At 42.0% G+C, this 15,667-nt stretch overlaps 1 protein-coding gene across 4 annotated transcripts in view; it reads left to right on the top strand.

The window, feature by feature from the left end:
- The window catches only part of GRIA1 (glutamate ionotropic receptor AMPA type subunit 1), a 299,091-nt gene that overhangs the window by 202,038 nt on the left and 81,386 nt on the right, over positions 1-15,667 (top strand). For all 4 annotated transcript variants that reach the window (XM_072824421.1, XM_072824420.1, XM_072824419.1 and 1 more), the window contains 3 exons: positions 78-188; positions 1,278-1,484; positions 7,495-7,865. In XM_072824421.1, coding sequence (XP_072680522.1) covers positions 78-188; positions 1,278-1,484; positions 7,495-7,865 — 689 coding nt within the window. The remainder of the gene's footprint in view (positions 1-77; positions 189-1,277; positions 1,485-7,494; positions 7,866-15,667) is intronic.

Genomic DNA, 15,667 nt, shown 5'->3' with positions numbered 1-15,667 from the left:
TTGGCTGGATGGTCCACAGTAGGCCAGTCCTGGGGAGCCTGGCTTATCTTATGTCATCACCTTCCTCTCCTTAACAGATCGGTTACTGGAATGAAGATGATAAGTTTGTCCCTGCAGCCACTGATGCTCAAGCCGGGGGGGACAATTCAAGTGTCCAGAATAGGACATATATCGTCACTACAATCCTAGTGAGTACTCAGTCCTTCATTGAGGTTACCTGGGATACAAGCTAGACCAACACAAAGGTTTTCCCAGGAGCAAAAGCTAGTCACTCTTCTCGCCAAAACTGTGCCATAGTTAGAAAGAGGGAGTAGAAAAAACAAGCCAGAGATGCTGTTTTCACTCTGGTTCTGCAATTATTTCACTTTGTATCCTTGAGTAAATCACGTACTTTCCTTTGAGCCATAGTTTTCCCAAATATAAAATATAATACTGAACTAAATTATGGTGGTTCTCAGACTTTGTAAAGACTTTCAGTAGAAGCCATTTGCTTCAACGTGGTTGGAACTGGAGGGTATTATGCTGAGTAAAGTAAGTCAATTGGAAAAGGACAAACATTATATGGTTTCACTCATATGGGGAATAGAAAAAATAGTGAAAGGTATCACAGGGGAAAGAAGAGAAAATGAGTGGGAAAAATCAGAGACTGTGACAGAACATGAGAGACTCCTAACTCTGGGAAACGAACAAGGAGTAGTGGAAGGGGAGATGGGCAGGGGGATGGGGTGACTGGGTGATGGGCACTGAGGGGGGCACTTGACGGGATGAGCACCGGGTGATACGCTGTATATTGGCAAATCGAACTCCAATAAAAAAAAAATATACAAAAAAAAAAAGCCATTTTCAAAGAAAGTCTTCTAAAACCCAGCACTTTAGCTGCTTTATATCCACTTTATAAAGTAGATATAAGTGGAGCTGCTGTGATTTTCAATGATTGACCATGAGAAAGCTGGAGACTATTTAGAGTCAAATTTCCCAACATAGTGCCTCTAGAGGTACCTCCAAAAAATACAAGAGCTCCTGGAACATAATTTAAAAAGCTGAGCCCGATAGCTACCTCAATGATGAAATATTCATATTTTAAGAGTTTGCTTCCTTAAGCCAAGACATTTTGTGATGGACCAGAAATGCAGGAAGTAGATTTAGGGACTTGTAGAGACTTCTCTGAAGTTAACCAATATTGGTGAAATCCTCCTCTGCCATGCCAAAGTCCTCCTTACCTATGAGTAGACCCACAACCCACATTCTCTCTCTCCCCCACCCCATTTCTCCACCAGGAAGATCCTTATGTGATGCTCAAGAAGAATGCCAACCAGTTTGAGGGCAATGACCGCTACGAGGGCTACTGTGTAGAGCTGGCGGCAGAGATTGCCAAGCATGTGGGCTACTCCTACCGTCTTGAGATTGTCAGTGATGGAAAATATGGAGCCCGTGACCCTGACACCAAGGCTTGGAATGGCATGGTGGGAGAACTGGTCTATGGAGTAAGTTCTCCCCAGGATGGGGAATTGGAGGGCAGAGAGAGGGTTTGACAAAAAATCATTTGGTGGTTGGCTGGCCCTGCCCACAGATACCTATGGGACACCTTAACTTAGTATTGTTGCTGCCAAAAAGATGAGGGTTCAAAATCCATTATCTTAAGACATTCTTTGTTCAAGGCTTCTTGTCCCAACTTCCTCTGCCAAACTTAGCTCACACTTGTGCCATCAGTTGATCATCATCTAACACAGGTGATAGCTGAACTTCAGAAGCAGTCTTCCTAAGGCATACTGCTGAGTTGCCACTTCCCTGCTCAAAGTCATTTATGGCCCCTCCACGTAAATCTCTTCCCTGGTGTTAGATGTATCATAGATCCAACCCAACTCTTTAGTCACTCACCCCAATATTCCCTCTCTTGTACCTTCTACTTTTGCCAAACTACGCCAAGTCACTCTGTTCTATAGAATGTTTCCTTACATTTAACACCCCCAAAGTCTTGTCCCTCCCCCAAAATCTGTATCAAATATTGCTTTTACCAAGGTGTCACTTCTTTCTCCCCATAATAGGTGTGAACTCTCCTTTATAAGTGCTCTTGCCTTCCCTTGTAGGATTTAGTTTCTTCTCCTGTTATGGCTTACCCCACCTTGTATAATAGTTATCTGTGTAATAGGAGATCTCTCTATCCCTATATCACTCACTACACTCGAAATAACACCATGCACAATTGCTATAAAATCTTCAATAAGTTGAAGCAGTTTTGAAAAGCCACTGAATGCCTGAATTGCTTTAAGTATTTAAGGAATCACTGAGAAGGAAAAGATCTGATCCTGTCCCAAAAGATCTTAACATTTTATGGGGTAGAAAATACAATAAGAGAGAATAGTAAAAGATAGCATAGTTCAAGATTCAGGCAAGAGGATAACATGAGTTTGTCTAGCCCTCAAGAGGGATATGGAACCTGAAAGTGGCCATGTTCAAATAGAGAGAAAGGCAGCCCAGGAATTTCTAGTGATAGAAATAAGAAAGAGTGAGAAAATACTGGTCGTTTGTACAGAGGGCTCAAATCGAGTAGTCAGGGCTACATTTGAGTAAGAAATGACATGGGGAAGAGTGGATTGATTCAGTGGATGCTGGGAAATGATGAAGATACTTGAGTAGAAAAACAACAAAAGGCAACATAAGAAGTCAGCCACCACTTGCAGCAAAGGAACCACTAGAGCTTCACTTGCAGAAATTGAAGACTCCAGGCTGGTCTCTGAGCAGAAGCATATGCTGAGTCCCAGGTTGATGTTGAGTTCCAGTCAGGATGAAGCAACCATTTAGGTTAAATCTCATTGTCCTATATCTGGACAACAGGAGTCATGATGGCCTTGAGGGCCACACAAAGGGAATTCAAAGAAGAGAGGTGATAAGGAAAATCTTCCACAGGAGAGTGGCTTTTGAGATGACCTGGAAAAATAGCTAATGAATTGAGGAGGGGGGTGTGTTTCTACCCTTTCTCCTCCTTCTACTTTCTCTCACTTTGGGAAGCTCCACTGATGTCAGAGACCTGGATGGTTAATGCTGCATCTGGAGGCTGGTTTCCATGGGAACCTCCACTAGCATTCATCTTCTCCCTCACCCCATGGAATGCATTTCTCTTAGCAAAAGGCCTGTGATGCAGGCAGAACAATGGTACAATCATCCTGTGTCAAGCTCCCCAGTAGCCAACAGTCCGTGATGGGTCACTGTGAGAAACAGGACTTACCCCTGGTGCCCCAGGACCAGTCCTTCCCCATCCATCCCCTCCTCTCCTTCGGGGCCTGTCCTTCTTCGCAGTACAAACTATATTCGGAAGACTCCACGATGGGCCCAATTCAGTACTCTCCCTTGATTTTTGGTCTGGCTTTCTTTTTCTGTTCCCTGAGGAAGAAGAGAGAAGTTTAAGGAAATATCTGTCAGCCACAAACAACTAAAAAGTTAGACAAAACTCATTAGGAGGCCTCCACATTTATTCTTTCTGTGTCTTTTAAATCGCTAAGCCAATCAAAATCTCTCATCATCTTTCTGTTCCCTCTTGTTCTTATCAAAAATTATAGTAGTGGCATTTTCACAGGTAGTATGTGCCAGGTGACATGCTAAATACCCACATCATTTCATTTATGCCTCCTCCAACCCCATAAGATATAAATACATAATTTATTTTCCACATTTTATAGATAAGGACACTGAGGCTCAGTGCGGGGTAGGTCATTTGGCAAAGGACAGCTAGTAAAAGCAGAGCTATGACATGCAGCCTGGCTTTCGGACTACACGCTGGGTCCTACTGCCTCTATAGTAATCACATCATCCCGAGCACTGGACTGTAAGGCCACTGTTAAATGGGAATGAGAATAGCAATAGTGTCTGCATTCTCGGATGCCACACACTGCAAATGGAGTTTCTGCTTCTTGCATGGATATGGCTTTGTGCCTGATTCACAGGTGGTTTCCCTGCTTGTCTTCTGTCTTGGTGAAGCAGAAAGAGTGTGAGTTTTGCAGACAGACACCTGGACTTGAGTTCCAACTCCACCTACTGGCTACAAGACTCCTACAAGTCACTCAACTCCTGAAAAATAGGGAAAGTGAATCTCTTATCCCAGGGCTAGGATGGGGAGCTTACCTATGCAGTGTCTGGCTCAGAGTAGATCTCTATCCCTTATCGTTTTCTTCACATTTTGTTTTTACCTACAGCATCAAAACTGTTTACTCTTTTCCTAGATTGCTTCTAGACATCACATATTTTGTTTGGAGCTTTCCTAGGTCAATGGTTCTCAAAGTGTGATGTCTGGACCTGGGGCATTAGCATCATTGGGGAACTTACTAGAAATGCAAATTCTCAAGTATCACTCTAAGATCCGGAAACTGCCACCTGTATTTTTTAAAGCCCTCCAGGTGATTCTGACATATAATTAACTTGGAGAGTCATTATTGTCCAAAGAAGTTTAAATAAATAATTTTGACCATCTGAATGCTTACACTTCACAGTATTCTCACATATTTGAATTCTTTTGATCCTCACAAAACCATCCTATCAGGGACGCCTGGGTGGCTCAGCGGTTGAGCGTCTGCCTTTGGCTCAGGGTGTGATCCAGGGTCCGGGATCGAGTCCCACATTGGACTCCCTCTGCCTGTGTCTCTGCCTCTCTCTCTATGTCTCTCATGAATAAATAAAATCTTTAAAAAAATAAAAATTAAAAAAAATCCTATCAAATAGTTAAAGCAAAAATTATTATACCTCCTTTTTTTAATGAGGAATTTGATATCCCAAAATACAACTTTGGTTGTCTTAGGACTCACCTAAGGCCATGTGACCAGCAAGTTACAGAGCAGAGCAGCCAGGTATGCTTTCCCAGATGAGCTCTGCCTTTGACCAATCCTGCAGAGCTCCAGTAATAACCTCAGGTGTTTGAAACAACTCTCCAGGCCTCTCAGTCAATGTCAAACAAGTTAAAACACTGCCAGTTTGCACAAACCACCTTTCCCTCTCTGGACTTGAGACTTTTCTTTATAAAGTAAGGTCATTGAATGTAGCAACTCGCACTGTGTGTGTATCCTACACACATTGATCTCTTTTGATGCTCAGGGATCCACGGCCAGATAATTTTAGAAGAACTGCATCTGTTTACCTCTCTTGGAAATTCTCAGTGCATAGTGTTCTTTTAAAGGTTCTGAGAAGTCTTGCCCCAAAGTAACCTGTTTAAATTCATGTTTCCCGATGTTGTACTTATCAACATCCTTCCAGAAATAATGTTCCATGAAACAAATCCTGGAACTGCTGAATGAACTAAGCACTAAGATGATGTGCTTCTATCTTTTCCAGTCTACAGTTCCTTTCATTAACTCACGTCGGGAGGCATCAAACAAATCCGTTCAATTCTTGTGTAGTCCCTCCAAGTCATCTCTATGATTTTTCTCCTCCATTCCTTTTCTATCTTTCTACCTATGTTAGGTTACAGAGGAAAGAGTAAATATCTTTCCCTTGCACTAGCTTGTAAGTGTTTGGGAAAAAGAAAATATATATATATATATATTATTATACATATAATATATTAAGATTATGCAGTAGTTGTTAGGAGGGAAAAAACAGAATTACTATCAAATTTGCACCCAATTCCACATTGCTTTATGGAAAGTTTCTTTCTCTAGGTGAGAATTTAAGTCATTCTGAAGCCAGGCTTTTTATTCCACTTAAAGCACCTTCTCAAAAACCCCAGCCAATGAGAGTAACCAGAAGAAATCTTGTCTATGCGACACCAGCCAGCACCTGAGTGGGGCCCTCATCTGCACAGCATCTGTCACCAGCTTCACATCTGGACTGTAATGCAGCAAAATGAGAGAAAGCCAACCTGGAACAGACTTGCACAGACATGTCTCTCGTTTCAAAAATGAGTGTTGTGGCACCTGTCTATGGAACCTTCTTGGGTTTCTAGGATCTCTTGATCTTAGGACAACAGATCAATGGATTTTTATTGTATAGATGTCAGTGCTTCTGCCATTAGGGAGAGGGAAGGAAGACCAAAGAGCAAGGCTGGAGATTCCACATGCAGGATGTCCAAGGCTGAGCATTTCTTGCAACCTTTTTATGTTTATCTACATGCTGGATTTGAATTTTAAAAAGTGAACTAACTATATATTCCTTAGAAGTCTTCTTAAAAAATACTTGTGAAACTCTCCTTTCCTCCTCTCTGCCCTCACTTACATGATTCTCTCCTTCTGGAATGGCCAGACCAACAAGGTGCTACCCCTCCTTCAATGCCAAATTATGTGTCACTTCTTTTATGATGTGGCCCCTAATCTCCTCAACCAAAATTATTGTGTCTCTGGTCTCTCTCCTGCATTATTTTGTATTTCTTGGATAGCACATATCCAGCCTACTTTGCAGACTGAGAAGTTGTTTGTAGGTGGCTAGGGAGGAGGATGGATACGTATACCAACCTCTCCTAGTATTTTGTAATACCCCGAGTATAGGGACCATAGCTCACCTATAGCTTCCAGCCTAGGGCTTGCACATAATAAGTGCCCAATAAATGTTTATTGAGTTAAATATGCCTTTACCACCTTATTAGCCAGGGATATGTTGGCTACAGATAAAAGAAACCCAGTTCAAACTGGTTTAGGTAAACAGAAGGGTTGGTTCATGTTTCTGGGGACAAACAGAATATATTAACCCATCTTTCTAGGAGTACACGGTAAGCCCTGAATTTAGCATGGCCCTAATTATATTATGGACCAGTTTCTGCATCTCTCACTCTGACTCTCAGGGATAGTGCTCATTAAATTAGCTTGGGTCCTATACCATTTTTTTAAAAGATTTTATGTATTTATTTGAGAAAGAACACGTAGGCATGGGCAGGGGGAGCAGCAGGCAGAGGGAGAAGCAGGATTCCTTGCTGAGCAGCAAGCACAAAGCAGGACTCAATCCCAGGACCCTGAGATCATGCCCTGAGTTGAAGGCAGCCCCTTACCTGACTGAGCCACCCAGGTGCCCCAATCCTTTGTCATTTCTTGAATGAATTATTCTGACCAGGGAAACCAAATAAACTGATAGCCAAACCCAGGTCATGTGCTTCACCATGTAACCCCATTTGATCAGCCCCAAGTGATCAGCCCCATTTGAACTAGTAAAACTAAGAGTGGGGCAGGAGTGAGTTTTCAGTGGAGGAAGGAGGTATGGCTGCTGGGCAGGTAGAAGCAACAGATATTACAACATCCCCCTCTAGTAATGTGAAGAAGTTGCCTTAACAGGGCTGTCAAACAATGGGATAATTTCTCCTGTAAGATAGTGAGCTGATCATTCATTTGTCAGAAATACCTTATAGAGAGTAGGAGGGATTAGACTTCTAAGGTTCTTTTCAACTTTCACATCCTTTAAGATGCAAAAGAATATTCAGTGGAGAGAGAAAAAGAGAACACAGAGCTACTGAGCTCAACTGCATTTCTTCTTCTTCTTCTTTTTTTTTTTTTTTTTTTTTTTTTTTTTTTTTTTTTTTTGCAGAGAGCCGATGTGGCCGTAGCTCCTTTAACTATCACCTTGGTCCGGGAAGAGGTGATAGATTTCTCCAAGCCATTTATGAGTTTGGGGATCTCCATCATGATAAAAAAGCCACAGAAGTCCAAGCCGGGGGTTTTCTCCTTCCTCGATCCTTTGGCTTATGAAATCTGGATGTGCATTGTCTTTGCCTACATTGGAGTGAGTGTCGTCCTTTTCCTGGTCAGCCGCTTCAGCCCATATGAATGGCACAGTGAAGAGTTTGAGGAAGGGCGGGACCAGACAACCAGTGACCAATCCAATGAGTTTGGGATATTCAACAGTCTGTGGTTCTCCCTGGGAGCATTCATGCAACAAGGATGTGACATTTCTCCCAGGTCAGTCAGCTCTTCTCAATCCTTTTGCTCAATGCTTTATTTTTCTTGGGGAAAAAAAAGCAAATACTGTTAAGTTAAAGAATAAGAATTATTTCCAGACTTCATTGTATTCAGCTTTTCAATTATGCTTTATAGTCAACTGTCCAGTGCATGCTGCTGATTATCTGGATACCTCCTGTGTTTGAGCCAACTCTGTCTGCTATCTGGTTGATATGCTCAGTCAAGATTAGCAGACATCATCAGAAATCTGGTGTTCTGTAGCTGAAAGGTTCAAAGAAGGGACGGGGGACAGTATGGTACAACTACCAGTTAGTGAGCATCTACCATATGCAAAGCAAGGTTTTGAGTCCCATACTTGCATTATCTCACTGAATCCTCACAGCAGCATAAGGTGGGACCCTCATTATATCTTCTTTCATTAATGAGGAACCACACGAATGGTGAATCAAGTTTACATGGCTAGTAGCTAGGTGAGTCTGAATCTACTTCAAAGCACTACTTCTAATGCTACTTCTAAGTGATGGAAGGAGTGCTGAACTATGAGTGGGTTCCAGCACTGGCTGTAGTGTGCTCTGTATAGGCCTGAGCAGGTCACCTGACCCTAGTAGACCTCAGTTTCTTCATTTTTAAGAGAAAATGTTTTCTTTTTCTTAGTTCTGAGATAGACCTCAGAAATAATCTAGTTCCAGTGGTGATGTAATTTTGTTTCTTGTTGTTCAAAAGTGGAGTTTCTCAGAGGTGCCTCAGATACTGAACCGTGAGTACTTGGGTGCCACATCAGTGAGGTTGCAGCCCCCCACATGAGACCAGAGTAGCTCTATTTTTGTCTGTTTTATATATGAGATGGTGAATACTATTTCTCTAAAAAAAAAAAATGATTCTGTAGCTAAGAAAGGGGGGATAAAAGGCAGGATATAAGGGAGGGAGCATGAAAGAAACTTGAAATATACCAATCTGGACCAATCCTCACATTTATTGATCTCCTGTCTTTGTGTGTAATGTTTTTTCAACTACATTCTGGAATGTATATGGTACAAATCCCCCCCAATTTACCTGATACACAAGCACTGACTATATTTCCTTTTCCTTTTACAGTTGTTCATTGTCTATGAACTCCTTTTCCACTAGGCCGTCCCTTGTAGACTACCAAGTTTCTAAAGCACATAGGAAGGCATGACTTGGAACTTGGCTCTCATGAATAGATTTGCGCACACTGTCACCTTCTGGGGGCAAATTGCATAAATATTAAAGCCTCATGGACCTGTGCTGGAGGCATCTTTACCACCTGTCTGTTTTGCATTTCAGTGTCAACAAGAAGCAATTCCTAAGTAGCAATGGAATAAAATTCTTCCTAAGGAGCTTCTGTTAGGACTCATTTTGGCTGCTGTATAATTTAGGTAGTCTCATTGTTCACCATTATAATCTTGTTTTTCTTTAAATAAAAAGACAGTTGGGGGGTGGGGTGCGTGGGAGAGGAGGTGTGAGACTGGATGCTTGGCCAATACTGCCAAACACATGGTAAAGAGTAGATAGAACCAAGCAGGGGAAGGACTTGCTTAAAAATAAATCAGGCCAGTAGATAAACAGTGGGAAGAAATGACTCTTAGCTAGTCAGTTATAATGTAGGGCCATCATGGTATACATGTGTCTAAAAAGACCCAAAGTTTGTTTTTCTCCATTATTTCCTTCCTCAGTGGCATCTCACATCCTAATGCCTCACTGGAGTGGTCTGACCTCAGGGTATGTTTTCATACTCTTCACCCTTCCTCCCATGGTCACAAGTTGGTGGCCCACAAGAACCAAATTCTCTGCCAGGCCTGTATTTATTTAATCTGCCCAGAATTTGGTAGTTGTTGTGCACAGCCAAGTGGCAGCTCCCCTCCTTAGCTGATCCATGCCTCCTCCACTATACCCAGCCCCTAACTAACCACTTTCATCCCTTTGTTACCCAGCTGGCCCCTGGATACATTGTAATGCTATTCTGACTCTCAGGGGGTTTCTATAGGCCCCTAAACTCTGGGATTGGCCAGGGTAGGCCTGACAAAGAAAAGTACACCTCAAGTAGATAAAACTTATTCTAAGTTTGTGGCCTCTGGCTGCAGGAAGATTTTCAAACTTTGTCTCCAGGACTTCTGGGGGTTCCATTAGAGTATCTTAGGAACCAACACTGAGTGAAGAGGAGACCGAGCAGGATCCAACCCAGCCTCCTTCTTCTCAATCTTTGATAGAACCCCTCCACTCTGGGCCTGTTTTCACGGGTAAAATGGAACAGTTCTCACCCTCAAGTATTGTTGGGAGGTTTAAAATAGATTGATAACATATAGAACCCATAGTGTAATATCCAGGAAGTACTATAAAACAGATCCACTTTTTATTATTTTATTGATTTTATATATTGGGCTTTTCTTCAACTTCACAAGAAGAAAAGGAACTCACACTGACTTGAAAGCCACAGGACTTCTCCCTTCTCGGGAAGCCCAGAGACAAAGCAGAAACAGCCAGTGGTTCACTCCAGAGACAAGCGGCATCTAGATTCCCGAGTCTCTTCCTCGTGGAAACTGAGGAGAAGGATTTGTCATTTTGGATTAAAGAGACTAACAGATCTTTTAAAAGGGGGGGGTGGGGGGCGGGGAATCCTGGGCGGCTCAGCAGTTTGGTGCCTGCCTTCAGCCCAGGACGTGATCCTGGAGTCCTGGGATCGAGTCCCACGTCAGGCTCCCTGCATGGAGCCTGCTTCTCCCTCTGCCTGTGTCTCTGCCTCTCTCTCTATCTCTCTCTCTCTCTCTCTCATGAATAAATAAATAAAATCTTAAAAAGAGAGAGAGAGAGACACTGACAGACAAAAGAGTAAGCCTTCCAGAATAAGTTTTATCTACTTGAGGTGGACTTTTCCTTGTCAGGCCTACCCTGGCCAATCCCAGAGCTTAGAGACCTATAGAAACCCCCTGAGAGTCAGAATAGCATTACAATGTATCCTGGAAATATACACTAGAGAGAAAAAGCATATACTTCATCTCACCAGGGACAGCCAAAAAAGACAAGGACACTTAGACAGTGATCAGAGCCAGAGACCAAGCAAACAACTACAAACGTCTACAGAAGCTTTTCTTTTTGCTGTCTGCATATTTCCTGATAAAGTCACCAAGTTTCAAGAGCCTCTGACATGCAAAGCACTGTATCACTCTGGGTGCTATGGTGGGAAGAACTTTAAGTGACTTGTACACATCAAGCATCCTTTCAAAAGAGCTTCAATTAGTTGTTCTTGATGTTTACTTAAAGAATGTTTCATAAATCCTCACTAATTTAGATTTTCAGAAACTAAGTTCCATCTGAATTACATGTATCTACTGCACTCATGCACAAGTAGCTTTATGTCTTAATCTCTTCAAAGTCCATGTTAATGTCTCTTAATCAAAGTTAACAAAATGTAGCTAAATGTGCCTTCCTACAATTAACACAATAATCTGACCACAGTAATATGAACAGATAAAGAGTTGTCTTTCTTATAAGAGAAGTGGAAGCAGACAGTGTCTCACGGTTTAGTGAAATCAGGATCTGCTATTTTGTGATTGTCTTGGCATTTGCTCATATTCACAAGATGGCTACCCCCAGACATCATGTGCATGTTCAAGCAGCAAGAAGGGGAAGACGTGTTGATGTTTCTAACTCTTTGGATCAGAAAAACAAAAGCTTAACAACAGAATACTTCCCACCCCAGCAGCTGACATGTACTTCTATCTCATTAGTCAGAGCAGTGGCCCATGATCTCTTTTAGTAGCAAGGAAGGCCAGTAAGGTGTTCTAGTCTCTAGAGGGGAAGGGGTGGGGATGGATGGTGGGGACTCAATGAGTAGCATTGGCCACAGTTCCTAAAGTCAATGTTTTCTACACTTACACTGTGAATAAATAATCTGTAATTAACACATTCAATGACATGCTAGTAAATGCTTCTGAGATGCTTTAAAGACTCTTCCCACTCTTTAAAATATTTATATGAGAAATTGGTTTAAGTTTTTAACATTCAAAGTTAAAATTCAGTTTAGCTGTGATCACAGATTACAATTTTTTATACTAGGCTGATGGTAAGATTAAAATGCCATCCATGAATTGACTTCATAGCCCTGCTTCTTATGTCTGATGACCTATTTTTAATAGATATTAAGATTTCTTTTCCCATAGAGAGGAACATTTTGAGAAGATATATATTAAAGGAGGGATAAAACCATCACAGGCAAAGTGTATTTTTAGCTCCCTCTACTTTCTTTTCTGCACTCTTTCTCCCTATTTGTGGCTAGTGTGGCTCATTTATTCAATAGATATTGCTAATTGTCCACAACATGTAGGGCATGGTGCAGGGTGCTGAGAATATGAAAATACATCAATGAGGAGCATGGAACTGTGAGTATTTGCTTCAAGGAGCTGACAAGTATAGTGCTGTAAGACAGACATTAAACAGGCTTTGGGATGTCTACAAATAAAATGATCCTGCTGTAGCAATAGATAATAAGGGAAGTGGAATTTCAGGGGACTTCCTTAAGTAATTCTGAAAAAATTTCTCTGAGGAGCTAATAGGTAAGAAAGAAATAGGCTTGCATAGAGCTGAGAGCTTTAAGAGCCAGTGCAAAGGCTCTCAGATGGAAAAGAGTTTAGTTGCTTTCAAAGATGGAAGGAATGACCAGAGTATATGACTTGCTGTGAATGAGAACAGAGATTTGAGATAGCATCAGAGAAGTAGGCAGAGTCCAGATAATGCACAGTTCCGTACTATAGTATAGATTTACAGTTTTACTTTATAATGGGAAGACATTGGAGAATTTTTAAGCAAGAAAAGGACTGATTTACATGCTGAAATACCACTCTAGGGAGCTATGAGGAAAATTAATTGGGCAGAGAATAGTCAAGAATGGGAACAGAGAAATAAAGTAAGAGGATCTCATGGCCATCCAGGGGAAATTATAGTGATGGAAATTATAGTGGTCATGAGGATGGATTTGTGGCCTACTTTGAAACTAGAACTGATAGCACTTGCTGATGGACTGGATATCTGAGAGTGAGGGGAGGGAGGAGTCCATGGTGGATCCAAGAGGTTGGGAACATTTGGAAAACAAGCAACTACAGTTCCAGAGACCTTTAGCTTTGAGCGGGATCATTAGGATGATCTAATTTATCCATCTCATGTTATGCATGAAGAAACCGAGGCCCAAGAGGGCAAAGCGATTTCCTCTGAGGTGACCAAGAAAACCCTGTAGCCTGTTGATGCCCAGTCCACTACCTACTACGCAGTGTCAGCCCAAGGCTCTACTGCCTGCAAATAGCTAAGAGTAAGCCCTTTGCCTCTTTATTCCCCACTTCCTCATTGGCTTGTCCATGGAGTCAATACTTTTCTGGTTGGGTTCAGATGACCTTAGAGAACAAGAGAGGTTTGGAGGGTTCTAGGCAAATAGTGAAAATGGGAAATTATGATTACATCTTTCAAAAGTCTTTTACTCCTGATCTTAAAATATATCAGAATATATGACAATTATCTCCAACTAGTGAAGGTAGTTAGTCTCAGTGAGAAGTCTCAAGTGGAGGAGTGATGGTACTTTGGAGATCTCCAGGAACCTTGTATCACACCCCCTAGCTAATCTACTTGTTGGGCCAAGTGATTCACCATGGGAACAGGATAACCAATGAACAGATCCCAAACTGATAACCAACAACAGTTTGACCTTTGCATTCACGCAAAAGTTCCATAGCAACCCATATGCCATGACATTGAGAGGTGATGAGAAATCCACCCCATCCACCTCCTGTTCTCCCACCTCCTCTCCCAGAGACAGTCATGCAAACCTCCTTCTCTTGCTCATCTTGTGTCATTTAAGTGCTGCAGGAGGAAAGAAGGGATGCTGAGAGTTGAAATTTAGGGAGGTTGGCTACCTGAAATCATAAACTATTTCACCTTTAGAAAACATAAACCTCATTTAGGACACAGATTCATTGCTGCAAGTAACAATATCACAAGGCTATATAGATAATCATGATGCAAGAAATGTATGACAGATGCTTTGTTCCTTAAGACTAGGTAGAGGAGTTTCTGTGGGGACCTCCTGGATCAGAATCATCTGTCCCTCACATTGGCCCAGGTGAGGGAATGCTGCAAATGTGACAGGTGTGATCTGTGCAGGTACTGTCTGGGAGCAGCCCCATCCCTGAGGGACTTCTTCAGCTCAGTGCCTCTTTCCTTTTCAACTTTAATCCTCTGCCACCTGATGGCAAGATCCAGAGCCAGACTTCAATGCCCAGCAGTTTCAGAGACCATTGAGAAGCACAGAGTGGAAGTTTCAGAAGCTCCAGAAGCCACATGGAAGTATTAAAATGAATGCAGTGACGAGGATAAAGGCTTCACTGGGTACGCAAATGAAAAGCATCATTTTCTGCATCTCAGCCAGCAATTCTGGCCATCAGTAAGAGGAAAGTCAAGTTACGCTCTCCCTCTCTAGAGTGTACTGAAAGTCCAAGGTTTGAATAGCTTAAATGAAGGAGAGATTGATTTTTTTTTCTTTTAAAATCACAATAGGCAAGTTTGTAGAAAATGTTTCACCAAACTGAAAGGGATGTTTAGAGTCATTTGCTCACTCATTAAATGTGTATTTAGCACCTATTATGCAACAGACGTGGTTCAGAGTGATATAGGAGATATCACTGAACTAAGCAGACAAAACTCCCTGCCCTTCTAGGAGAACACCTGTAAAATGTAATCAACACCCCCATCCCATTATCATTAGGTGAAGGTTCTGGCATACACGGAAGAAAGGGATTTATCCAGGGGTCACAAAGATAACTCATGTAAGCTCAGTAACAAAAGAATGGAGGTCAGCCAGGGGCTGCAGTGAGCTAAGACACATATACGTCAGCTGAAGAAGGCAACTCCCACTCAGTTCTGGTCAGTCATTGCCCTGGGAACTCTATGAAGAGGAAACACATGCCAAGATTTAGTTGGAGATCCCTGGAAGGATGGCAAAGAGTATAATGTACCACTTGGAATATTTATGTACTTTTTAAAGGAATTTTCCCCCTCCATTTTTGGTTCCAAGTATAAAATGTGATCACTGTTTTTCTCATCTTTCACATGCCTTAGAAAATCCAGGCCATGAGTAGGGGCTACACTAGAAGAAAAATGGTCCCTATGTCTCTAAAACCAAAAAAGCCTACCCATGACTACATTCTCCCTAGGTTCTACATTTTCCTGGAGAGGACCCCCTGTTTCTTTTTAAACTTTCTCTGGAAATACAGCATTTGGGACCAGAAGACCCAATTGTTCATCTTCAGAGAAGTACAGAATTCTACATAAGAAAAATATGAAAGCATTATTAATTGAATTGATGGAGAATGTATACTCATATTCCTATGAGGAGTCTGATGGTTTTGAATATGAATTAGGCACACCATCCCTCTATGCAAAGGAATACTTTTGCCCTAGCTACGTTCAAGGAAGATAAAAGGCAAATTAAGGCCAGGGTATCACATAGAAGATAAATTGTGTTAAGCACACTAACATGGAAATGGCAAACCTAGGGTATGACAATCACGGTAGGTCTCCAGTGGTTTTAAGAGGGCCTTAAAATAAGGAAGCATGGTTCCTGCTGGAAGCAGGATGCAGTTCTACCCAAGGGAGGCAATGGGAACAGCTGTTGTCACAGGGGGCAGGCCCACAGGATGGGAGGAAGTGGTAAAGGAGCTTAGAAAAAAGTTCAGTCTCAGTCTATGGTTGGCCCACTGGGTGAGTCACTAAATCTGTCTCACTTCTCCATCCTCAAAATG

The sequence above is a fragment of the Canis lupus genome, chromosome 4 (assembly GCF_048164855.1).
Source record: "Canis lupus baileyi chromosome 4, mCanLup2.hap1, whole genome shotgun sequence".
Classification (NCBI taxonomy): Eukaryota; Metazoa; Chordata; class Mammalia; order Carnivora; family Canidae; genus Canis; species Canis lupus.
Note: the sequence above shows the minus strand (reverse complement) of the source record. Positions and strands in the feature narration are given on the sequence as shown.